Source organism: Oncorhynchus clarkii, chromosome 21 (assembly GCF_045791955.1).
Source record: "Oncorhynchus clarkii lewisi isolate Uvic-CL-2024 chromosome 21, UVic_Ocla_1.0, whole genome shotgun sequence".
NCBI lineage: Eukaryota > Metazoa > Chordata > Actinopteri > Salmoniformes > Salmonidae > Oncorhynchus > Oncorhynchus clarkii.
Genome location: NC_092167.1, coordinates 6,029,297 through 6,057,047, shown reverse-complemented (window position 1 = coordinate 6,057,047; position 27,751 = coordinate 6,029,297). Strand labels below are relative to the sequence as shown.

The 27,751-nt window shown below is 47.4% G+C and overlaps 1 protein-coding gene across 1 annotated transcript in view; it reads right to left on the bottom strand.

Annotated features, from left to right (window-relative positions):
* LOC139378421 (exocyst complex component 4-like) overlaps window positions 1–27,751 on the bottom strand; it is a 247,383-nt gene that overhangs the window by 148,692 nt on the left and 70,940 nt on the right. The window contains exons 8-9 of the mRNA XM_071120583.1: window positions 18,182–18,327; window positions 16,888–16,976 (exon numbers count right to left, since the gene is read on the bottom strand). Coding sequence (XP_070976684.1) covers window positions 16,888–16,976; window positions 18,182–18,327 — 235 coding nt within the window. The remainder of the gene's footprint in view (window positions 1–16,887; window positions 16,977–18,181; window positions 18,328–27,751) is intronic.

Genomic DNA, 27,751 nt, shown 5'->3' with positions numbered 1-27,751 from the left:
CGATTGCGTCATCTGTGGACCTGTTGGGACAGTATGCAAACTGAAGTGGGTCTAGGGTGGCCGGTAAGGTGGCGGTGATGTGATCCTTGACTAGCCTCTCAAAGCACTTCATGATGACAGAAATGAGTGCTACTGGGTAGTTATTTAGTATGAGTGTGTTCTTAGCTCAGTTGGAGAGGAGGCTGTACTGATCCCAATGGGACAGACTTTTGACCAGCCTTATACAGACAAACAGGCAGAGGTGAGGTCTTCAATCTAAGTAAAGAGTAATGGAAAGAAGGAGATATAATTGACTACAGCTCCTAGGGTGAAGAGCAATTCCATTATATCAGGGCTGTTATGTGTAGAAAATAGCCCTTAACACCAATCCCATTACATTAGCCTACTGAACCAGTGTACACATAGCAAGAGGGGTCACTAAGCTACCCAATCACCAGACGCATGGATATTCCCGGCATCGACTTATGAGAAAGGCCGTAAAATCTGATACAATGGCTAGCTTAGCATTGAAGCTACGACGAGACACACTGCAGCCCAACCTAGTCATACTTCCCTATAGCAACATCCCAATCTCACTGCATTCTGAGGGGGAAATAAAAACAACAGCGCTCCAACTTCCAATCAAGGTTCTATATCAAACAGCTATCTTTACTCTGTGGCCTCCTGACTCAGGTTGTCACAGGGAGGCTGATGAAGGGGGCACAGCCGAGTTCACCACACTATTAATTGAACGCTGCAGGATAGAGGTGTGGGGGGTTTGAGAGGACATTGCTTTCTATTTTCTCTACGATGAAGCACCTCCTGCGTTCTGGCCGGAGTCGAGGGTTGAGGGGAGTTGGAGGTTTCAGAGGACGGGAGGTTCTCTCATCCCTCCCCTCTCTCCTTTTCTCTTCTCCAATCAGCTTGGGCTAGATTAAAGGTAAACACGGCTGTGGCGGTGACAGCCTCCCTATGATGACAGGGCCCATGCTGATTAAAATTAGCCCAGAGTTGGGAAAACACCCCCCCCCCCCCCCCTTCTCTCCACCTCTCTTTATACCCATCTGTGATTAAGCTTCTGCTCTCTGTCAGCCATCACACCCCCTCCTTCCCCTCCTGCCTGCTGCCCTATCCCCTCCCTCCCACCAACACATCGTCCCCTGTGTCTGTGTGTCTGACAAAATACAGGAGGAACTTCTCTCTTTCTCCTCATCTCTTCACCTCTATATTATTCCCTGACATCTGGATGAACCTGAAGATGGATCAACTGGAGACCCTACATTATACAATAATAAACATGAACATACATCTAATATCTACACCATCCAGTATATCTACAACCCTACTCATCCACTATCTAGATCATACTGTATATCTACTACCCTATTCACGGATGTCACATCGTGTAATTTCATTGTTACAAACGTTCTGATGCCTGACGCTATGGACGTTCTGATGCCTGACGCTATGGACGTTCTGATGCCTGACGCTATGGACGTTCTGATGCCTGACTCTATGGACGTTCTGATGCCTGACTCTATGGACGTTCTGATGCCTGACTCTATGGACGTTCTGATGCCTGACTCTATGGACGTTCTGATGCCTGACTCTATGGACGTTCTGATGCCTGACTCTATGGACGTTCTGATGCCTGACTCTATGGACGTTCTGATGCCTGACGCTATGGACGTTCTGATGCCTGACGCTATGGACGTTCTGATGCCTGACTCTATGGACGTTCTGATGCCTGACTCTATGGACGTTCTGATGCCTGACTCTATGGACGTTCTGATGCCTGACTCTATGGACGTTCTGATGCCTGACTCTATGGACGTTCTGATGCCTGACTCTATGGACGTTCTGATGCCTGACTCTATGGACGTTCTGATGCCTGACTCTATGAACGTTCTGATGCCTGACTCTATGAACGTTCTGATGCCTGACTCTATGAACGTTCTGATGCATGACACAATTATGCATTAGTTCAGTCTCTTATATAGTATAACTGTAACAATCTTATATTTTTCAAATTATTTAGCACTAACTTCCTCAAAACATCCACAAGCTAATCAGTGTCTGTCCCCAGCATCTAAACAACCCATCATCTCCCAAGCAGCCTGCTGAAGCCCCGTTACAGAGGAGAGGGGAACACTGATGTTATTATTACAACAAGCGCAGTGCATTTCCCGGCAAATCACCAGCTCCCAAACTCATTTCAACACTCAACTAATTCAATCACCTCCCACTGATGAGATCCTACAGCCTCCACTGGGCTTGATCTCCCAGAGCCCAGAGGGTGGGGAGAGATTTGATCTCCCAGAGCCCAGAGGGTGGGGAGAGATTTGATCTCCCAGAGCCCAGAGGGTGAGGAGACTGGAGAGAGCTTTGGTCTCCCAGTACCCAGAAGGTGAGGAGACTGGGGAGAGCTTTGGTCTCCCAGTCCCCAGAAGGTGAGGAGACTGGAGAGCTTTGGTCTCCCAGTACCCAAAAGGTGAGGAGACTGGAGAGCGCTTTGGTCTCCCAGTGCCCAGAAGGTGAGGAGACTGGGGAGAGCTTTGGTCTCCCAGTGCCCAGAAGGTGAGGAGACTGGAGAGAGCTTTGGTCTCCCAGTGCCCAGAAGGTGAGGAGACTGAGGAGAGCTTTGGTCTCCCAGTGCCCAGAAGGTGAGGAGACTAGGGAGAGCTTTGGTCTCCCAGTGCCCAGAAGGTGAGGAGACTGGGGAGAGGCAGAAAGACAATCAAATACTAATGTTGTTTTAACCATTATCATCTGCCCACAGGAATCAGTCAATAGAACATGAAGCGCTCCTAACACAGGTATTATGACCGGAGGTTAGGGGGAAGTGGAATGCAGTTGCTGTTGAGGTGTGTGTGTGTGTGTGTGTGTGTGTGTGTGTGTGTGTGTGTGTGTGTGTGTGTGTGTGTTTCTCTATGGCTTTATGTGGTGCTTTACGTTCAGTTTATAAAAAATGAACAAAAAAATGCAACCTTTCTACTGTAATAGCCTGCCAAGTATCCAAAGAACCTTCCATTTCATCTTTCAAAACAACGATATCACCGAGGTGGTGTAGCAATTCAAAGGGTGAATGAAAAGGTGTCATTTACTCCAAGACGAGCATTTCAGTATCAGGGACTGGAGCGTGAACCCGACACCACACCTGCGACTCATTTATGACATGTCATACAACACATCCAACCAAGATTGCTCCCCTCCATCTTGTATTATCACATTGTTCCAATACCTTCCACATGCTCCTTTTCAATCCACAATGGATCTTGGCTTCACAGGCCAACGCCTCACTACGGATAACTGTGCTACAAAAACCTACCGTCAAAATACTCTGCAGTTCAAACTGCTGATGTTGACAGACACATTGAGTAATGAGTAACCCTCTCCCTCCCTCAACTATGGTTCAACCAGCCCCCGTAGAGAAACTACTTAACTAGTCATATAACCCATACAGCTCAGTACTGGTGACTGATTAGTGAACGGTGACATATTAGGGCATTACATGGCATAAAGCCATGTGTCTATTGAGAACAAGCTGTTAATGAGTCTATACGGACCATCTTCTATCAAGTCAGTGGTCTACACTGGGCATCAAGTAGCCTGCTCCCAGATCTGTTTGCTGTATCGCCAATTCCTATGGTCATTGTTATGCTAGATCTGGGACCAGGCTAAGGGGAAAAGTAAACAAATTTGTCAATTGAGTGGATAGCAAGCTCTTACCCAAAGTATCTATGCACTATTCAGATGCTTTCAGTTTTGCAGTGATTTAATTTGGAGAGGGGGAATGCGAGGAACAGAGAGTGTCTAAATGAGTTGGAGGAGTGGGGAAACAGCAGCGTAATTCAATTTCACATGTTTCTCTCCAAATGGAAGCTCTGCGGAGGAGATCATTGGTCCGCTGAATGTAAACGGATGGATGTTTGTGTGTGAGTGGGGCAGGGGGAGGGGGGGGTGTACTGATGAAAAATCACAGAGGAGCGAGGCTCCAATTAGTCTGACAAAGCTGTTTTATGGTCTAGTTTTGTATGTTTGTTGTAGTCTCTAGTTTGATATTAGTTTGATATTTCTAATAACTATTTTGTCAACTGTGTCTAATTAAGCAATAATGTGCAAGGAGGTGTGGTATATCGGCAATATACCACGGCTAAGGGCTGTTCTTAAGCACAACACAACGCAGAGAGCCTGGATACAGCCCTTAGCCATATACCACAACCCCCCGAGGTGCCTTATTGCTATTATAAACTGGTTACCAACGTAATACAAACAGTAAAAAGTATTTTTTGGTCCTACCTGTGGAATATGGTCTGATATACCACAGCTTTCAGCCAATCAGCATCCAGGAGCCAAGCTACCCGGTTTATAAACGCAATTAATCTGGTAACTACACTAAATTTTAACCATTAAAAAAAATAAAAATATATTTTATAAGCTTTACCAATAAGTCGGGATCACTGATCAGGGCCCGTATTTTCAAATTGTTTCAGAGTAGCAGTGTTGAAATGAATAGATATGGCCAGCCACGCTGCTAATCAGAGAGACTTATCATTTCCAGCAATTAACTGCCTGTTTTAACATACCCAAGGCTCCAAACTGAAAGCTGCACAAGCAATATCAACCACAACAGCTTCTTAAATGTACATCTTGTGTTTAACTGAGTACTACTCTCTATCTTTGAAGTCAGGGCATTTCTCTGTCACATAAAAAACAAATACTGTAACACAAACTGTTTATAAATGGCCATTTTTGTGGGGTCCTTTGAAATAATTTGACACAACAACATGGATCTCTGTGGCCTTTCAGAGACCGGCTTGACTGCCAACTGGCTGTGATAGTCCAAACACGGGCTGTGATGGTCCAAACACGGGCTGTGATGGTCCAAACAAGGGGTTTGATGGTCCAAACACGGGCTGTGATGGTCCAAACAAGGGGTTTGATGATCCAAACACGGGCTGTGATGGTCCAAACACGGGCTGTGATGGTCCAAACACGGGCTGTGATGGTCCAAACACGGGCTGTGATGGTCCAAACACGGGCTGTGATGGTCCAAACACGGGCTGTGATGGTCCAAACACGGGCTGTGATGGTCCAAACACGGGCTGTGATGGTCCAAACACGGGCTGTGATAGTCCAAACACGGGCTGTGATAGTCCAAACATGGGCTGTGATAGTCCAAACACGGGCTGTGTGGCTCCACTTCAGTAGCAATTCATTCATTGTTATTAAAGGAAGGGAGGTCTAGTCTAGGAGACACACAGCCATTAGCGTGTGCAAAGTACACAAAATAAGTGTGAATACACAGGCAGAAAGAGACAGGCAGGCAGAAAGAGACAGGCAGGCAGAAAAAGACAGGCAGGCAGAAAGAGACAGGCAGGCAGAAAGAGACAGGCAGGCAGAAAGAGACAGGCAGGCAGAAAGAGACAGGCAGAAAGAGACAGGCAGGCAGAAAGAGACAGGCAGGCAGAAAGAGACAGGCAGAAAGAGACAGGCAGGCAGAAAGAGACAGGCAGGCAGAAAGAGACAGGCAGAAAGAGACAGGCAGGCAGAAAGAGACAGGCAGAAAGAGACAGGCAGGCAGAAAGAGACAGGCAGAAAGAGACAGGCAGAAAGAGACAGGCAGGCAGAAAGAGACAGGCAGGCAGAAAGAGACAGGCAGGCAGAAAGAGACAGGCAGGCAGAAAGAGACAGGCAGAAAGAGACAGACACTAGTGTTGTAACACCATCATTTTAACTTGAATACCAGGTTGAGCAACACGAAACGCGATACCATCACGATACGCGATACCATCACGATACGCGATACCATCACGATACGCGATACCATCACGATACGCGATACCATCACGATACGCGATACCATCACGAAACTCGATTCCATCATGATACGCGATACCATCACGATACACGATACCATCACGATACGCGATACCATCACGATACGCGATACCATCACGAAACTCGATACCATCACGATACGCGATACCAAAACGACTCCACGGCAAAGAAAAGATGGCACATTTGCCAAAGTCACAGAAAGGCACTTAATCCAGACAGATATCTTGAGTTCATTATCATTATATTTTTTCTAAGACAGCAATGTATGCATTAATGAATCAATTATTCAATCATACAATCAATTCGTTTTTACATAACAACATACTGGTCATTTATTTGAATGGTAAATCTCTACTGATAATCTGGGTAAATCAAAATGTAGCCTAGGCCTGTTCACAATACAGGTGAAGGCATATTCAATAGGAGTGTGTGCATGCATTGAGTTATTGAGCTTGTTTTGGTTGATTTCATCGGGCTGCAGAGGAAAAACAATCTACTTCCTTTCCATTTGGGACTTGTTTTATTGTGCTGACCAACAACATTTGCATAGAAGAATAAATATTTTATTTTATAAAATCATTCACACACACACAGTGAGAGAGACGTGACTGAGGTGAGGGAAAAGAAGTCAATAAACACAATTTTTGGCAATGTCTATGTTTTTCTTATGTCAATCAGAGCCCCTTACGTGCTCTAGAGCTATAAGGAGACATCTGCTGATAGACAGACTTGACAGGCACGGTGCTCTAGAGCTATAAGGAGACATCTGCTGATAGACAGACTTGACAGGCACGGTGCTCTAGAGCTATAAGGAGACATCAGCTGATAGACAGACTTGACAGGCACGGTGCTCTAGAGCTATAAGGAGACATCAGCTGATAGACAGACTTGACAGGCACGGTGCTCTAGAGCTATAAGGAGGCATCAGCTGATAGACAGACTTGACAGGCACGGTGTTCTAGAACTATAAGGAGACATCAGCTGATAGACAGACTTGACAGGCACGGTGTTCTAGAACTATAAGGAGACATCTGCTGATAGACAGACTTGACAGGCATGGTGCTCTAGAGCTATAAGGAGACATCTGCTGGGCTGATAGACAGACTTGACAGACATGGTGTTCTAGAACTATAAGGAGACATCAGCTGATAGACAGACTTGACAGGCACGGTGTTCTAGAGCTATAAGGAGACATCAGCTGATAGACAGACTTGACAGGTACGGTGCTCTAGAGCTATAAGGAGACATCAGCTGATAGACAGACTTGACAGGCACGGTGCTCTAGAGCTATAAGGAGACATCAGCTGATAGACAGACTTGACAGGCATGGTGTCCTAGAACTATAAGGAGACATCAGCTGAGACAAGACTTGACAGACATGGTGTTCTAGAACTATAAGGAGACATCTGCTGGGCTGATAGACTTGATCTCAATCAGTAGAAGACGTGAGACACATTTAACAGAACCAAAACTTTTTTCATGTTCTAGTATCGAACAAGTACAGAAGTTTAGGTATACCGTGCAACACCCTCCCGCCTGTCCTTAGATAATTAGTCAGGCACACAATCACAAAGGACAGAGCCACGCTATCGTACATTCAGACCATGTGGATCAATCAATGCCTTAGTAAGGTCAAATGAAGAGAAAGAAGAATTAACGAGAGAAAGAGAGAGATCAGCAGACTCAACGAGAGAGAGGGTGAGCATGTACCCTCATTTTAATCCTCTAATAATTATTGACATTTCTCCCGGGAAAGTTCAATTCCATTTCAGGTTCCATTTATGAATATGATAAATCCTAATTGGAAGGTCGGCGGAAGTCAAGGATCGATCGCTCAAATCAGTCAATGGCGTGGTTCCCCTTGAACACAGGGCACTGGAGGAGTACAGATAAGAGGAACGATCTTAATATTAAAAGATAACCGCTAGATTGAGGGGATTATCACCTTTTCATTTGTGATCTGGGAACATGAGGGTATGAAGAGGATGTATTTTCCCCAAATCCTGGTTGGAAGATTATGGATTTCTTGCTTTTTCCCTCCTGATTCTGGATTTCCTGCTTATTCCCTCCTGATTCTGGATTTCCTGCTCATTCCCTCCTGATTCTGGATTTCCTGCTCATTCCCTCCTGATTCTGGATTTCCTGCTCATTCCCTCCTGATTCTGGATTTCCTGCTTATTCCCTCCTGATTCTGGATTTCCTGCTCATTCCCTCCTGATTCTAGATGTCCTGCTCATTCCCTCCTGATTCTAGATTTCCTGCTCATTCCCTCCTGATTCTAGATGTCCTGCTCATTCCCTCCTGATTCTGGATTTCCTGCTCATTCCCTCCGGATTCTGGATTTCCTGCTCATTCCCTCCTGATTCTGGATTTCCTGCTCATTCCCTCCTGATTCTGGATTTCCTGCTCATTCCCTCCTGATTCTGGATTTCCTGCTCTTTCCCTCCTGATTCAAGATTTGCTGCTCATTCCCTCCTGATTCTAGATTTCCTGCTCATTCCCTCCTGATTCTGGATTTCCTGCTCATTCCCTCCTGATTCTGGATTTCCTGCTCATTCCCTCCTGATTCTGGATTTCCTGCTCATTCCCACCTGATTCTGGATTTCCTGCTCATTCCCTCCTGATTCTGGATGTCCTGCTCATTCCCTCCTGATTCTGGATTTCCTGCTCATTCCCTCCTGATTCTGGATTTCCCGCTCATTCCCTCCTGATACTGGATTTCCTGCTCATTCCCTCCTGATACTGGATTTCCTGCTCATTCCCTCCTGATTCTAGATGTCCTGCTCATTCCCTCCTGATTCTAGATTTCCTGCTCATTCCCTCCTGATTCTAGATGTCCTGCTCATTCCCTCCTGATTCTGGATTTCCTGCTCATTCCCTCCTGATTCTGGATTTCCTGCTCATTCCCTCCTGATTCTGGATTTCCTGCTCATTCCCTCCTGATTCTGGATTTCCTGCTCATTCCCACCTGATTCTGGATTTCCTGCTCATTCCCACCTGATTCTGGATGTCCTGCTTATTCCCTCCTGATTCTGGATGTCCTGCTCATTCCCTCCTGATTCTGGATGTCCTGCTCATTCCCTCCTGATTCTGGATTTCCTGCTCATTCCCTCCTGATTCTGGATGTCCTGCTCATTCCCTCCTGATTCTGGATTTCCTGCTCATTCCCACCTGATTCTGGATTTCCTGCTCATTCCCTCCTGATTCTGGATTTCCTGCTCCTTCCCCCCTGATTCTGGATGTCCTGCTCATTCCCTCCTGATTCTGGATTTCCTGCTCATTCCCACCTGATTCTGGATTTCCTGCTCATTCCCTCCTGATTCTGGATTTCCTGCTCATTCCCACCTGATTCTGGATTTCCTGCTCATTCCCACCTGATTCTGGATTTCCTGCTCATTCCCTCCTGATTCTAGATGTCCTGCTCATTCCCTCCTGATTCTAGATGTCCTGCTCATTCCCTCCTGATTCTAGATGTCCTGCTCATTCCCTCCTGATTCTGGATTTCCTGCTCATTCCCTCCGGATTCTGGATTTCCTGCTCATTCCCTCCTGATTCTGGATTTCCTGCTCATTCCCTCCTGATTCTGGATTTCCTGCTCATTCCCTCCTGATTCTGGATTTCCTGCTCTTTCCCTCCTGATTCAAGATTTGCTGCTCATTCCCTCCTGATTCTAGATTTCCTGCTCATTCCCTCCTGATTCTGGATTTCCTGCTCATTCCCTCCTGATTCTGGATTTCCTGCTCATTCCCTCCTGATTCTGGATTTCCTGCTCATTCCCTCCTGATTCTGGATTTCCTGCTCATTCCCTCCTGATTCTGGATTTCCTGCTCATTCCCTCCTGATTCTGGATTTCCTGCTCATTCCCACCTGATTCTGGATTTCCTGCTCATTCCCACCTGATTCTGGATGTCCTGCTTATTCCCTCCTGATTCTGGATGTCCTGCTCATTCCCTCCTGATTCTGGATGTCCTGCTCATTCCCTCCTGATTCTGGATTTCCTGCTCATTCCCTCCTGATTCTGGATGTCCTGCTCATTCCCTCCTGATTCTGGATGTCCTGCTCATTCCCTCCTGATTCTGGATGTCCTGCTCATTCCCTCCTGATTCTGGATGTCCTGCTCATTCCCTCCTGATTCTGGATGTCCTGCTCATTCCCTCCTGATTCTGGATGTCCTGCTCATTCCCTCCTGATTCTGGATGTCCTGCTCATTCCCTCCTGATTCTGGAGGTCCTGCTCATTCCCTCCTGATTCTGGATGTCCTGCTCATTCCCCCCTGATTCTGGATTTCCTGCTCATTCCCTCCTGATTCTGGATGTCCTGCTCATTCCCTCCTGATTCTGGATTTCCTGCTCATTCCCTCCTGATTCTGGATGTCCTGCTCATTCCCTCCTGATTCTGGATTTCCTGCTCATTCCCTCCTGATTCTGGATGTCCTGCTCATTCCCTCCTGATTCTGGATGTCCTGCTCATTCCCTCCTGATTCTGGATTTCCTGCTCATTCCCTCCTGATTCTGGATGTCCTGCTCATTCCCTCCTGATTCTGGATTTCCTGCTCATTCCCTCCTGATTCTGGATGTCCTGCTCATTCCCTCCTGATTCTGGATGTCCTGCTCATTCCCTCCTGATTCTGGATTTCCTGCTCATTCCCTCCTGATTCTGGATTTCCTGCTCATTCCCTCCTGATTCTGGATGTCCTGCTCATTCCCTCCTGATTCTGGATGTCCTGCTCATTCCCTCCTGATTCTGGATGTCCTGCTCATTCCCTCCTGATTCTGGATGTCCTGCTCATTCCCTCCTGATTCTGGATGTCCTGCTCATTCCCTCCTGATTCTGGATGTCCTGCTCATTCCCTCCTGATTCTGGATGTCCTGCTCATTCCCTCCTGATTCTGGATGTCCTGCTCATTCCCTCCTGATTCTGGATGTTCTGCTCATTCCCTCCTGATTCCGGAAATCCTCCAACTGGGATTTCTAGAAAAGCAGGAAATGTATTTAAATGTTCACAAAATGTTTCAAGCCTGTGTGTGATTGAGCTATAAGGTATTGGTTCTCTAGAAGCTGTTGGAGAGATATTATCAGACTAAAATGAGAGGTGTTCTTTGCTGTGGACTTCCATTACAGAACAGTCAGAACGGGGCTAATCCTCATTGTCCGTCACAGCCCTCTTCCTCACCCCTCCACCCGACAGGCCTGACATAAGAGACATACAGGTGTATCAATCGGTGCAGCTGCATGGAGCTTATGCAGTACACAGATACAAACACACAGGCAGACATGCATACATAGTAACACACACACAAATGCATTAGTGCCAACACCCCCCCCCCCACTCCCCCACACACACACACACCTCTCACACACACCTCTCGCTACTTCCCCTCTTTCAGTCAGTGTTTCCATTTGCACCTCTCTCCCTCCCCATTGTGTGGCACAAATCAGTTTGACGGGACACACGGGTCCCGCTCCCTCGGAGCAGTCAGTCACTGTGCACCTCTCCACTCCTCGTCCCCAGGGTAGCACACTATTACGCAGAAACAACACCACTAATAGACAGATTGCCTTTTCTCCTCTAGATAGACAGATACACACACACATGCAGGCAGACATACTGTAGAAGGACACACACACAAACACAATAGGAATTAAGGGAGAAAGCAACTCATTGTGTAACTCAACTCAAGGTGGACTACTGTGGAGAGTCAAGTATTTTGTTTGACAACCAGCCATTTTGAAATTCAAAAAGGGAAATATGGCAGACAGGGGGATAGAAACGCGGGAAACAGAGTTGCGGGTCTATTATGACCGTGTCTGGGTGGGAGGGGAGGTCATACGGTTCAGGAGCGGAGGCTGATATACAAACCTTTGTGTTTGGATCATGGTGTAGTTGTCATTTCAACACTGCCTGCCCTGGGGTAAGGTAATACAGCTCTGTTCTGTTGCTGCGCTGACTAAAACAACTCAAAAAGGTGTAGTCTAACAAAAAAACGTGGTTATTGAGAAATATCTTAGAAATGGCAATGATGACCACCCTGCTCGCTCTCTCCCAACCGGCACTTTGGAGGTGAAAATAAAAACAGGGAAGGAAATAGCAATTGCCTGCATTCAGGGCCATGATAACAAATCTGTACCTTGGAAGTGGTTTCCCTGTTTCCATCATTTATTCATGGAGTCGGGAGTGGATGGAATGAAAAGGTCTCTGTACTATGATTCTAGACTAGAAAGAGAGACCCTCTCTATATTATGATTCTAGACTAGAAAGAGAAAGCCTCTCTATATTATTATTCTAGACTAGAAAGAGAGAGCCTCTCTATATTATGATTCTAGACGAGAAAGAGAGAGCCTCTCTATATTATGATTCTAGACTAGAAAGCGAGAACCTCTCTATATTATGATTCTAGACCAGAAAGAGAAAGCCTCTACATATTATGATTCTAGACTAGAAAGCGAGAGCCTCTCTATATTATGATTCTAGACTAGAAAGCGAGAGCCTCTCTATATTATGATTCTAGACTAGAAAGCGAGAGCCTCTCTATATTATGATTCTAGACCAGAAAGAGAAAGCCTCTCTATATTATGATTCTAGATGAGAAAGAGAGAGCCTCTCTATATTATGATTCTAGACTAGAAAGCGAGAGCCTTTCTATATTATGATTCTAGACCAGAAAGAGAGAGCCTCTTTGTTCAAAGAGCTAGCTAGAGGGAGATTAAACATACAGGGACATGTCTCCTGCCTTCCCTCTGTCTCTCACACAAAGGGACACACCGATACCCATCGATACAAACCCACACCCACCCAGCTGTGGGTCCATATGTAGCTATAATGAAGCCTTTAGATGAAGCTGTGGATTAATGGAAGCATATGCGGTGTGCTTTATTGGAGAGCCGATGTAATTAAGCTTCCTAAGCTCTGGGTGTGTGTTTGTAATGAGGGAGACGGAAGGGCCCCTTCACACACACACAGACACACACACACGCACGCACGAACACCCCTGAGAGACACTGTTTGTTAAGGATATGTAACAGAATGTACCATCTCCCTCAGGTAAAGAGACAAAGAACAAACAGTCCACCATCCACAGCTAGTAGTACTACACTCCTGTCACTGCAGAGTAGTACAGCCCTTAATTATCATGGGAAACACAGCTAGTAGTACTACACTCCTGTCACTGTAGAGAAGTACAGCCCTTAATTATCATGGGAAACACAGCGAGTAGTACTACACTCCTGTCACTGCAGAGTAGTACAGCCCTTAATTATCATGGGAAACACAGCTAGTAGTACTACACTCCTGTCACTGCAGAGAAGTACAGCCCTTAATTATCATGGGAAACACAGCTAGTAGTACTACACTCCTGTCACTGCAGAGTAGTACAGCCCTTAATTATCATGGGAAACACAGCGAGTAGTACTACACTCCTGTCACTGCAGAGTAGTACAGCCCCTAATTATCATGGGAAACACAGCTAGTAGTACTACACTCCTGTCACTGCAGAGTAGTACAGCCCTTAATTATCATGGGAAACACAGCTAGTAGTACTACACTCCTGTCACTGCAGAGTAGTACAGCCCTTATTTTTGTTTCATCAGACGAGAGGACATTTCTCCAAAAAGTATGACCTTTGTCCTCATATGCAGTTGCAAACCGTAGTCTGGCTTCTTTATGACAGTTTTGGAGCAGTGGCTTCTTCCTTGCTGAGCGGCCTGTCAGGTTATGTCGATATAGAACTCGTTTCACTGTGAATATAGATACTTTTGTACCCGTTTCCTCCAGCATCTTCACAAGGTCCTTTGCTGTTGTTCTGGGATTTATTTGCACTTCTCGCACCAAATTACGTTCATCTCTTGGAGACAGAACTTGTCTCCTTCCTGAGCGCTATGACAGCTGCGTGGTCCCATGGTGTTTATACTTGCGTACTATTGTTTGTACAGATGAATGTGGTACCTTGGGGTGTTTGGAAATTGCTCCCAAGGATGAACCAGACTTGTGGAGGTCTACAATTTTTCTGAGGTCTTAGCTAATTTCTTTTGATTTTCCCATGATGTCAAGCAAAGAGGCACTGAGTTTGAAGGTAGACCTTGACATACATCCACAGGAACACCTCCAATTGACTCAAATTATGTCAATTAGCCTATCAGAAGCTTCTAAAGCCATGACATCATTTTCTGGAATTTTCCAAGCTGTTTAAAGGTACAGTCCACTTAGTGTATGTATACTACTGACCCACTAGAATTGTGATACAGTGAATTATAAGTGAAATATTTAGCTAGCAACAGCAAGCTAGCTAAATAGGACAAATTAGCTAGCAAGTGCAAGCTAGCGAGCTAAATTGCCATAAATGTTTAATGCTTTTCGACCAGTCCCCAAATTAATATAATTGGTTCAGAGTTTGTTTTGATATTTTAACCTGCATGTCGTTATCGTGTTTGGTGTGGGGAGGACAAAATACATTTATACACGATGGCACACGATGGCACACGATGGCACACGATGGCACACGCGCGCAGCCGGTTTGGGTTCTGTGTAAGTGTATGTAAACTTCCGACTTCAACTGTCGCAATCCACGGCCACGTGTCTGTAGGAGCTAACCTTTTTCGTGAACGGGGTGGTGTACCTAATAAACTGTGTAGATTTAGTTAGATTTGAGTATTGGATCTCTTAACATCACACTCCAACCAACTGAGCCAGCTGCACTATCAAACTGGCATCAGCCAATAGAGAAAGTGTACTGGTGATGGTTGACTGTGTGAATGGATTACTGTGTATTGAGGTGAGATCTTATGTCTAGTAGAGAAAATACTGCTCTCTTTAAGTGTTGGACAATCCCTTGGCCAGGCTCACGCAACATCTCTCAATCTCTGTTCTACAGTCAGCTTCATTTAAAAAAGAGATTGACCGTTGTCTCAAAGTCTCTACATGTTTTTCTCAATATAATGTATTCCTTCAGAAATCACTGAATGGCTTCTACATACAGTGGTGTGATGATAACAATTACTTTTAACACCCCCTCCCTTCATCCAAGTCAATTTATTTAACTTTTCTAAATCATTTGATTCCTTGAATCTCTCCCTGTCATTCAGGTCCTTAGCAGTCTGCCCGAGCTAAGAACCCGAGCTTAGCATTGTGACAGCAGATGAGGAATCTCATCTTCGTTTGACGCTGCCAGGCATTCAACCACCGGCCCAAATACTGTTTTATTATCTTTGTGACATCTGAGCTACCGAGGGGTAAGGACAAAAGTTGGAGGCTATTTGGAACACATTTTTTAAAAGGAAATGTTAATCTGGACTTTTCGAACGGGGCGATCATTTTGTGTATGGAACCTGAATGCCAGGTTAGCGTTGACTGGCGTTTCCTATCAAAAATGAAATCATACCTCGAGGCCTGCGAGGGAGGGTCGTTGAGATGTTTCACCTGTTCAATGCTAAACAGGTGACACTTAGCATTGCTGTGACTCACCTTAAAGTTTGCTCGAAATGCAATCATGGAAATTGTGACATATGACCGATTATGCAGGATTTGAAAATAATTCTCTCTCGGAACCCCTCCTCCTTTCGACGACCTCTATCTCTCTTCCACCATGCCGCTCACTTCCATTTTACACACAGGCAATGTCTCGGAGGAACGGGGTTTGAAAAAAACGATGAAACAAGCAGGCAAACAGTGCTGTCAGGCGCCGCTGATTGAAACCACAAGGTCATCGCAGAGCGAGGGAGCAAGGGGAGAGAAACGAGAGACAGAAGAAAAGCTGTGGAACAGTGAGACTCTCCAGGGACTCACTCTCCAATCTCCCCCTCGCTGTCTGTCTGTGCGTGTGTGTCTGTGTGCGCGTGTGTACCTGGCGAGTGCAGGACTCTGTTATAGTGTTGAGCTTGAGGTGCAACACCTCAAGTTTTGGCACCTCCCTTGTTCTACTCCATCCCAGCTCTGTACCTCTCCACACTCCTCCCTCCCTCCCTTACCTCGTACCTCTCCACACTCCTCCCTCCCTTACCCTGTACCTCTCCACACTCCTCCCTCCCTCCCTCCCTTACCCTGTACCTCTCCACACTCCTCCCTCCCTCCCTCCCTCCCTTACCCTGTACCTCTCCACACTCCTCCCTCCCTCCCTCCCTTACCTTGTACCTCTCCACACTCCTCCCTCCCTCCCTCCCTCCCTTACCTTGTACCTCCCCACACTCCTCCCTCCCTCCCTCCCTCCCTCCCTCCCTCCCTCCCTTACCTTGTACCTCTCCACACTCCTCCCTCCCTCCCTCCCTCCCTTACCTTGTACCTCTCCACACTCCTCCCTCCCTCCTCCCTCCCTTACCTTGTACCTCTCCACACTCCTCCCTCCCTCCTCCCTCCCTTACCTTGTACCTCTCCACACTCCTCCCTCCCTCCCTCCCTTACCTTGTACCTCTCCACACTCCTCCCTCCCTCCTCCCTCCCTTACCTTGTACCTCTCCACACTCCTCCCTCCCTCCTCCCTCCCTTACCTTGTACCTCTCCACACTCCTCCCTCCCTCCTCCCTCCCTTACCTTGTACCTCTCCACACTCCTCCCTCCCTCCCTCCCTCCCTTACCTTGTACCTCTCCACACTCCTCCCTCCCTCCTCCCTCCCTTACCTTGTACCTCTCCACACTCCTCCCTCCCTCCTCCCTCCCTTACCTTGTACCTCTCCACACTCCTCCCTCCCTCCTCCCTCCCTTACCTTGTACCTCTCCACACTCCTCCCTCCCTCCTCCCTCCCTTACCTTGTACCTCTCCACACTCCTCCCTCCCTCCCTCCCTCCCTCTCTTACCTTGTACCTCTCCACACTCCTCCCTCCCTCCCTCCCTCCCTCTCTTACCTTGTACCTCTCCACACTCCTCCCTCCCTCCTCCCTCCCTTACCTTGTACCTCTCCACACTCCTCCCTCCCTCCTCCCTCCCTTACCTTGTACCTCTCCACACTCCTCCCTCCCTCCTCCCCTTACCTTGTACCTCTCCACACTCTCCCTCCCTCCCTCCCTTACCCTGTACCTCTCCACACTCCTCCCTCCCTCCCTCCCTCACCCTGTACCTCTCCACACTCCTCCCTCCCTTACCTTGTAGTTCTCCACTCTTGCTGTACAGCTCTCTCCGCTGTTCCCTCAGGTAGGCACTCATGCTGATGGCGTGAGACGATGACTCAAACCTGGAACAGAGAAACACACATTCACTCGAGCCTGGTCCCAGGTCTGTTTGTGCCGTCACTCTAGCCTGGTCCCAGATGTGTTTGTGCCGTCACTCTAGCCTGGTCACGGGTCTGTTGGGGCTGTCTCTCTAGCCTGGTCCCAGGTCTGTTTGTGCCGTCACTCTAGCCTGGTCCCAGGTCTGTTTGTGACGTCTCTCTAGCCTGGTCCCAGGTCTGTTTGTGCCGTCACTCTAGCCTGGTCCCAGGTTTGTTTGTGCAGTCACTCTAGCCTGGTCCCAGGTCTGTTTGTGCTGTCACTCGAGCCTGGTCCCAGATGTGTTTGGGCCGTCACTCTAGCCTGGTCACGGGTCTGTTGGGGCTGTCTCTCTAGCCTGGTCCCAGATGTGTTTGTGCCGTCACTCTAGCCTGGTCCCAGATGTGTTTGGGCCGTCACTCTAGCCTGGTCCCAGATGTGTTTGTGCCGTCACTCTAGCCTGGTCACGGGTCTGTTGGGGCTGTCTCTCTAGCCTGGTCCCAGGTCTGTTTGTGCCGTCACTCTAGCCTGGTCCCAGGTCTGTTTGTGACGTCTCTCTAGCCTGGTCCCAGATGTGTTTGTGCTGTCACTCTAGCCTGGTCCCACATCTGTTTGTGCCGTCACTCTAGCCTGTTCCCAGGTCTGTTTGTGACGTCTCTCTAGCCTGGTCCCAGGTCTGTTTGTGCCGTCTCTCTAGCCTGGTCCCAGGTCTGTTTCTGCTGTCTTGCCAACTCCTATGGTCATTGTCACGCCTTAGCCACACCGATCAGGGACTAGACTACTGTCACTCCTACTCAGAGACACAATGCTCACACTACAGAGGTCAGCAGTTAACACCTGGAGAAACTACTACAGGTCTGCCTTGTGGTTGGGGTACATAACGTAAAATGGCTTTGGCTAAGTCTGTATGCTCCATGTGTAAAGTTGCATGGTTTTGAAATGGTTCCAGTTAGACACTGCAACAGCCTGAATCAGCACACTAATACTATAGACATCCCTACTGTACAGTAACTTGGTTCTGTTAGGGTTCTGAGGTGTAGGGGACATTTTCCCCTTTTCCTTGACTAAAAAGCACTTTCAAAGGACATTCTCCATCAAGTCAAGCATGTTTTATAGTACAGAAGTGGGCTTAATCTAGGTCTGGTAAAACAGTCCCTCAATGCTCAAGTGTTTTAGCCTGTCGGTGTCTTACTTGAAGAGGGACTGCTTGGCACGTTGGGGTTTCTTCTTGGCGAAGAAGGCTGCGAACTCGCTGCCGGTGCTGGCGTAGGTGAGCTGGGCAGAGGGCTCGGCAGCACTTCTAGTGTTCTTCACATCCAGGTAGTCCATCAACAGAACCTACAGAACATTGACATTTCAGTCATTTAGCAAAGGCTTGTGTACTTACTTAGATTTAGCAGACGCTCTGGGAGCGACTTCCAACAAATGCATTCCACTAAGTTACGTAAAACAATATATATTACATGTCATCAATGACAACTCACTGACAGAGGGATCAAGTTAGGATTCATGCAACGGAGTGGTGCTTCTACACCTGCATTGTTTGCTGTTTGGGGTTTTAGGCTGGGTTTCTGTAAAGCACTTTGAGATATCAGCTGATGTACGGAGGGCTATATAAATAAATTTGATTTGATTTGGAGTATAGAGCAACAGCCATCACTGTGAATGGTGACAATCTGGTCTAATCTACAATCCTCCCAAGAACACACCACACAACAGCCATCACTGTGAATGGTGACAGTCTGGTCTAATCTACGATCCTCCCAAGAACACACCACACAACAGCCATCACTGTGAATGGTGACAGTCTGGTCTAATCTACGATCCTCCCAAGAACACACCACACAACTAATGTACCTATTATAATGTCAGTCCATGTGTGTAATAGCATTATGTCATATAATACATTGAACATAAGGAATGATGTTGTCAGCAGAACAACGATCTATAACTGATTATGTCATCGAGGTTAATACAACAATCCACGAAAGAGTTCCGGCGAGTCATCAAAATATCTCATCCCCCATTTCTTAGTCCGTCTGCATATTTAAAACCCACTCCATCCTTGTCTCATCAACGCTCATAAATACCTTATACAGATCTAACAGCAGCCCCAGACTGACAGATATTGAAGATGTCGGGTAAGGAAGTTAACTTTCCTGGTTGTCTTCTCCCAGTATCTCCCCATCTCTTTCTCTCTCTCCAGGACTACATATGTTCTAAATTAGCCTCCCATTCCTAATGGCTTCATCATTTAGCAGGGCCATTTAGCCCCTGTCGTTCTAATTCTGACCCACGTCGTGGCGGGGCGGCCCAAAGTGGGGCGAGAGTAATGGTGGAGCAGATGGAAACACAGTCGCCCTCTAATGATGTCATTACTGCTGGAGAAAAGACCCCCGTCACCACGGAGGAAAGACTTCAGCACACACACTAGTGTGAGCAAACTGGCATGGACACACAGACACCTACCGCCCCTCCCCTGACAACACACACACCTACCCAGCCCTCCCCTGACAACACAGACACCTACCCACCCCTCCCCTGACAACACAGACACCTACCCACCCCTCCCCTGACAACACACACACCTACCCACCCCTCCCCTGACAACACACACACCTACCCACCCCTCCCCTGACAACACACACACCTACCCACCCCTCCCCTGACAACACACACACCTACCCACCCCTCCCCTGACAACACACACACCTACCCACCCCTCCCCTGACAACACACACACCTACCCACCCCTCCCCTGACAACACACACACCTACCCACCCCTCCCCTGACAACACAGGCACCTAGGCACCTCCCCTGACAACACAGGCCCCTCCCCCTCCCCTGACAACACACACACCTACCCACCCCTCCCCTGACAACACACACACCTACCCACCCCTCCCCTGACAACACACACACCTACCCACCCCTCCCCTGACAACACACACACCTACCCACCCCTCCCCTGACAACACACACACCTACCCACCCCTCCCCTGACAACACACGCACCTACCCACCCCTCCCCTGACAACACAGGCACCTACTCACCCCTCCCCTGACAACACACGCACCTACCCACCCCTCCCCTGACAACACACGCACCTACCCAGCCCCTCCCCTGACAACAAACACGCCGACCCACTACACAGACACACACACCTACCCGCCCCACCCCTGACAACACACACACCTACCCGACAACACACACACCTACCCAGCCCTCCCCTGACAACACAGGCACCTACCCACCCCTCCCCTGACAACACACACACCTACCCACCCCTCCCCTGACAACACACACACCTACCCGCCCCACCCCTGACAACAAACACGCCGACCCACTACACAGACACACACACCTACCCGCCCCACCCCTGACAACACACACACCTACCCGCCCCTCCCCTGACAACACACACACCTACCCAGCCCTCCCCTGACAACACACGCACCTACCCGCCCCACCCCTGACAACACACACACCTACCCGCCCCTCCCCTGACAACACACACACCTACCCAGCCCCTCCCCTGACAACACACACGCCGACCCACTACACAGACACACACACCTACCCCGCCCCTCCCCTGACAACACACACGCCGACCCACTACACAGACACACACACCTACCCAGCCCCTCCCCTGACAACACACACACCTATCCAGCCCCTCCCCTGACAACACACACGCCGACCCACTACACAGACACACTTTTTCCCTTCTCTCCCCCTCTGGAAGCCATCACTCAGGCCCCCCTGCCCTCTAGCGACACCGTGCAAGCCTAGCAGAGAGCGCTAATCCTGTCAGTGTATTAATTACTAATGACCATGTGATCTGCTGATGGAGCGCGGCCCACTACCTAACCCGGGAGACTTAATTAAATGCCGGCGTTAGGCTGATGAAGGGGCTCCGACCCTAATATATTGCATTAGAGGGAGTAAACTTGAAGCAATTAACCACACCAATAGGACCGACAGACGGCCAGAAGGAAGGAAGGAAGGAAGGAAGGAAGGAAGGAAGGAAGGAAGGAAGGAAGGAAGGAAGGAAGGAAGGAAGGAAGGAGGAAGGAAGGAAGGAAGGAAGGAAGGAAGGAAGGAAGGAAGGAAGGACAGAGGGAGAGGGTATGAACAGGACAGATGAGAGGGGGAAATGAGAATAAGCGATATCCTTGTGAGGTAAAGTTTGAAAGGAGATCAGATGGTGGTGGTTTCCCCTGACTTGCTAGGAGTATCACAGATTATTGTGAAATAGAGACATTTATTTTTGGAAATTCATGACAGGTACACAAACATTTGTTTACCTTTTCTTTATATATAGAGTGCATTTCAATCACAGATAAAAACAGCGGGTAACTTAAGACAGAAAGGACGGGTGGAAAGTTAGTCTGGGAGGACGGGTGGCCGTATAATGGGAGTGTCTAGCAGCCCAAACAAATCACGTTATGAACAACTTCCTACTTTTTAACTACTTAGCTAGCATGTTAGTTAAACCTAACCCTTTAATTACTTAGCTAGCATGTTACCTAACCCTAACCTTAACCCCTAGTCCAGCTAACGTTAGCTACCTAGCTAGCCTAGCTAACATTAGCTGACAAGCTAACTTAAGACAATAAATTAGGATTTGTGTAATGTACACAGATGTGTTATGTAGAAAGAAAATAATGTAATAATACACACAAAGTGCGTTATGAAGAAAATAAAATGAAATGACCTCTCTGAAGACGACAACAAATCAAATGTATGGAATGAGACTGGACAGACTTCTGCAAACAGACTGCTGCAAACTCCGGCTCAAAGCACAATGGATATAGAGGAGAGGAGAGGATCAGAATAGTATCAGTTATATCATAAATATGTGGTTGACAATGCCTCTGAAATGTCCATTTATGTGGCAAGAGTGGGGGTTATTATATGAATCCTTGCATTGAACATGCTATATTGCTGAGTCTGTAGGTGGGTGGCTTTTGTGAGGGTTTAAAAATATTTACTTCCACCTGATAAACTTGCCCATTGAAAATGTCAATAAAAAGTTACTGTGACAGAAATAATTGTGTAAATTGTGCAAAGTACTGACAGAAATATGTCAAGTTTAGCTGTGTAAGTTTTTGGCAGCTGAGCCCCTACAGCAGTGTCTTGGAAAACCCCTCCAACACTTTGCCAAAGTCTCTGTTGCCTAGGCAACGGGTGGACTGTCGCTCTACCGTGACTTGGTTATTTTACACTGAAACAACACCTCAACAGACAAGTGATACAATCACACTCAATACTTAACAACATTTTCACTAAATAGATAGGCTTTCAACTTACTCCGTAAAGTTCTGGAAATAAAAGTTAGCAAAATGAGAAGGAGTAAAGAGCAACCAACAGCTTCTCCAGGTTAATCCAGTCAAGACAGGCACTGTTACATGGGAAGATAAATAACGCTTTGGCTGCTACAAGTTATCTGGTCTTGGCTGTAGTGGAGTTGCCTTGGTTACTGCAACTGTTCCTCCCTCTACCTGCTCTGCCATTTCACTGGCCCTCCAAAATGTAAGGAACATTTCAAATAGCCGGATATCCCACAAAAATGTCAACTGTTCCTGATTTCGAACCCCCAACCCGAGTGCGTGTGCATGCGTGCATGTGTGTGTGCATAAATGCCCAGACGGGCGGTAGTTTTGATTGTTTGATGGTAACTGTGGTGTGTGTGTGTAGGAGAGAGGGGTTTTGGGCGTTAGGATCGAGGTGCGATACGGGCGCTCATGTGATTCAAATCACCTTTATTCCAGCAACAATAACATCTCATTCCAAACACCTTTCTCCTCAAACATATTCGGTATTATTACCATCAACTTTAAATGGCCAGGTAGACGCCTCATTACCCTAACAGACCTCACAGAGGCAAAGAGACAAGGATGGGAAGGTTGGCTGCTGCTCTCAATAGAGAAACGGAAATTAGGATTGGAGAGAGAGAAGAGGATGCTCGGGAGAGGAGAGGAGAGAATGCTCGGGAGAGCAGAGGAGAGAATGCTCGGGAGAGGAGAGGAGAGAATGCTCGGGAGAGGAGAGGAGAGAATGCTCGGGAGAGCGGAGGAGAGAATGCTCGGGAGAGCAGAGGAGAGAATGCTCGGGAGAGCAGGGGAGAGAATGCTAGGGAGAACAGAGGAGAGAATGCTCGGGAGAGCAGAGGAGAGAATGCTCGGGAGAGCAGAGGAGAGAATGCTCGGGAGAGCAGAGGAGAGAATGCTCGGGACAGCAGAGGAGAGAATGTTCGGAAGAGCAGAGGAGAGAATGTTCGGGAGAACAGAGGAGAGAATGCTCGGGAGAACAGAGGAGAGAATGCTCGGGAGAGCAGGGGAGAGAATGCTCGGGAGAGCAGAGGAGAGAATGCTCGGGAGAGCAGAGGAGAGAATGCTCGGGAGAGCAGAGGAGAGAATGCTCGGGAGAGCAGAGGAGAGAATGCTAGGGAGAACAGAGGAGAGAATGCTAGAGAGAGCAGAGGAGAGAATGCTAGAGAGAGCAGAGTAGAGAATGCTCGGGAGAGCAGAGTAGAGAATGCTCGGGAGAGCAGAGGAGAGAATGATAGAGAGAGCAGAGAATGATAGAGAGAGGAGAGGAGAGAATGATAGAGAGAGCAGAGGAGAGAATGCTAGGGGAGAGGAGAGAATGCTAGGGGAGAGGAGAGAATGCTAGGGACAGGAGAGGAGAGAATGCTCGGGAGAACAGAGGAGAGAATGCTCGGGAGAGCAGGGGAGAGAATGCTCGGGAGAGCAGAGGAGAGAATGATAGAGAGAGCAGAGAATGATAGAGAGAGGAGAGGAGAGAATGATAGAGAGAGCAGAGGAGAGAATGCTAGAGAGAGCAGAGGAGATAATGCTCGGGAGAGCAGAGGAGAGAATGCTAGGGGAGAGGAGAGAATGCTAGGGGAGAGGAGAGAATGCTAGGGACAGGAGAGGAGAATGGTAGGGAGAGGAGGAGAGACCAGAGGGAGAAAGGGAGAGAGGAACAGAAAGGGAGAGAGAATGAGAGAGAATGAGAATGAGTTGCGAAGGCCTTGGTCACAAGCGACTTAGGGATGATGAACAACAAAATTATCACAGCTGTGGTACCTCAAGACTAACGCTATAACAGAGGCCAGAGCTTGCTAGTCTCACACATTCCCAGCACATAGGCCTACGCTCACAAAACACACACGAATGCACGCACACACTCTCACAAACATGCATACTCTATATGTAGCCTACACACACACACACACACACACACACACACACCAAAGGTCCAGCGCACACCGAAGACAACAGCAACAAGGTGGAACAGAGACAAAGCGGAGCCTTGCTAACTACACCAACTAAACAAACAGCAGCGATGCACACAGATGCATATGAATGCCAACCAGAGCAGAGTGTACATCTCTGCTCCACATCAAACAACCGTAATGACTGTGAATGCAATTAATGCCCCTGAAAGCGTTTCTGAAAACAACAAAATAATGAATGCGTTTCATGGCTTGAATGCTATGCTAATGGCATAATGCTATGGATTTTATGCTCCCTCGGTACGACATAGAGCTAATCTTCGCTAATAACATCCTGTAGATTTAAAGCCCTGTTCATGCAGAATATCTAGTCTATGAAGATGTCCATAATGACACCACTTTTCAGTACTAGTTGCTGTGTTCAGATGGTATCTGCTGCTATTTCATTTGGTTTTGTTGTGTTCTGTTGTTCATCTTTTCTTCTCCCGTTTGTCTTTATTATTATTATTTAGAAAGAAATAAAAAATTAAAAAATGATTTTAAGTCTGGTTTTAAGTCTGGTTCATGTGACTGGAAGTCTACAGGTACAGTAGCATACGCTAGCATGCCGGAACACGTCCAATCACTGCGCTTCCAGTCTTCATGCTAACGCTATTTAGCATTGGCTCGTGACACTAGCTTTAACTTCCTTCATACTGCACCCAGAGAAATAAAAATGGTATCCACAAGTTCATCTGACTCTGGGCAAGTAGAAGAATGCAGCGCCTCATATAGATTTGCCTCAGATTTAGCAGTGCACTAATGTATCCTAGTTGTACCACTGACATACAGTAGCCAAGCAAACAAAGCCACGCATGTAGCCTAGTGACTGAAGTCCCGATGGATGGTACATGACAGTGTTCCATTATTGGAGGGTGGGAGCCGGGTCGGACTCTACTGACCCCTACCAAACAGGCGTCATGGTACGACCCCAGATTGGGCCAGCAGTAAAGAAATTAGATTGTCACCATTGGGGACTTGTACTGTGACCTTCACAGGGGTGACTGGCTGGCTGACGAACTCTTTGAAACCCCCATGGCTAGCTGCCACCCCAATCTGCAGGAGGAGAGATGAGATGTGAGGCCGCACTTCAAGAGAGGGATGCTTTAACACAGAGCAAATCAATATTCATGGCCGTGTACCAAGAAAGATCATTGGGAAATGGGTAGCGAATAAAGCCGCTGAGAAACTGCAAATCGCTCTTCACACCAGATAATAAACTGAGCCCGGAGTTCATGGATGGTGAGTGTTTGACACACACACTTCGATAACCGAGTGTTGGCCACCATTTTCATCTCCCCCACACAAAGACAACCACTATATTAGCCATTGTTCCTCTATACACTCGAGTGACTTGGGTCTGGTCCCAAAACTAAATCAGCCCGCTGGGCTGCAGTTAGTGCCTGTTCTCTCAGGAGAAAAGGCATTATGGACGTGTGCCACTGTCCTTCACTACCAGCAGTGAAGCCAACCTCCCAACCTGCGTTTCCTTTGTGCTGGGAGAGGAAGTGTGTGTGTCTTAATGAGCAGGATACACAAGGCTTTGTTGGGTCTAGTACAGTAGTCCCGAAGAATCAGTCTAATTAACCAACACAGCCCACTGAAGAGGTTCCAGGAGAATACCTGTGGTGGGATGGCTGAAGAGTTCATTAAAGGGATTCCAGGAGAATACCTGTGATGGGATGGCTGAGAAGTCCATTAAAGGGATTCCAGGAGAACACCTGTGATGGGATGGCTGAGAAGTCCATTAAAGGGATTCCAGGAGAATACCTGTGGTGGGATGGCTGAAGAGTTCATTAAAGGGATTCCAGGAGAACACCTGTGGTGGGATGGCTGAAAGTCCATTAAATGGATTCCAGGAGAATACCTGTGATGGGATGGCTGAGGTCCATTAAAGGGATTCCAGGAGAATACCTGTGATGGGATGGCTGAGAAGTCCATTAAAGGGATTCCAGGAGAATACCTGTGGTGGGATGGCTGAAGAGTTCATTAAAGGGATTCCAGGAGAACACCGGTGGTGGGATGGCTGAGGAGTTCATTAAAGGGATTCCAAGAGAATACCTGTGGTGGGATGGCTGAGAAGTCCATTAAAGGGATTCCAGGAGAATACCTGTGGTGGGATGGCTGAAGAGTTCATTAAAGGGATTCCAGGAGAACACCTGTGGTGGGATGGCTGAAGAGTTCATTAAAGGGATTCCAGGAGAATACCTGTGATGGGATGGCTGAAGAGTTCATTAAAGGGATTCCAGGAGAACACATGTGGTGGGATGGCTGAGGAGTCCATTAAAGGGATTTCAGGAGAATACCTGTGGTGGGATGGCTGAAGAGTTCATTAAAGGAAAATAAAGAAATAAACAGGACTCTGTGTCCTTTGACTTCCTTTCTGTCCATCAAAGTCGTCCAAAGAATTATCTCGGTAATCAATGAGCTCTTTGATTGTTTCGCTCTTCTGCTTTTCCCTCACGCCTTTTTGGAACTTTGTGAACTTTACTAGTGAAATACATTATTTTAGGAATGGAGTCCCCCTAGACACATGTTTTTGTTGAAAATGTATCGATTGATATCTCAGCTGGTGGCTTCGAGTGAAAGCCCCAAAAATTGCCTTGGGCATGAAAAGATTTCACTCCCTGACTTGACCTTCCAAAAACCTTCATTCAGAGAAAAGCTTTGTCCAGCTCTTTCCCCTCTGGACTGGACCACTGCGGACCTTCAAGGTGTCCCAACTGGACCGGACTACTTTTCATCATCCCTCTGAAGACTTTGACAAAGAAACATCGCTACAGGCAGCCTGTTGCATTTCCTTCCTCTTGTTGTCCTTGCTCTGTCCCAAAGCAGTTTGACAGTTTTTTGGACTGAAGAGACATAGAAAGAGGAAAAACATCAATAGCAAGTCTAAGCAAGCATGACCCTGGCAATGGGTCTACATGGATTCCATGCTCTTACACAAATGAACAATATGACTCTTCTGTATCGCAACACCTTGACCGTTGAGAGCCACACACACACACACCTGTACTCGCATACACACAATTCAGATAAGCAATGTTTGAAGGAGAACATGCTGTGCACCTACAGGAGAACGGGAAACTATAAAGCATACCGTCAGATTAGAATAATTAGCTTTAAAATCTCTCTTCTCTCAAACACAAAAGGAGGGGCGATGATGGAATTTCGACACAATCAATATACTAGCTTCACCGCGCCCCAGTAATATGTAAATATGACACATCGGGGGTGGATGGGTGGGGAAGAATTACAGTCAAATAGTGACATGTTGATTAAAGCGTTAGGAAAGAAACAACACAGCAATGTCTCTGCACATCATATTTAATTAAAACAGATCATTGTCGTCTGGCTGTTGTTTCCCTGGCAGTTCAATTTGCCTTGTTTTCACTTGGCTGACAAGTTGTGAGGAAGGCCTGCATATTTAACTCCCTCACATACTACTTTATATATTTCTATACTTCGAACATACGCT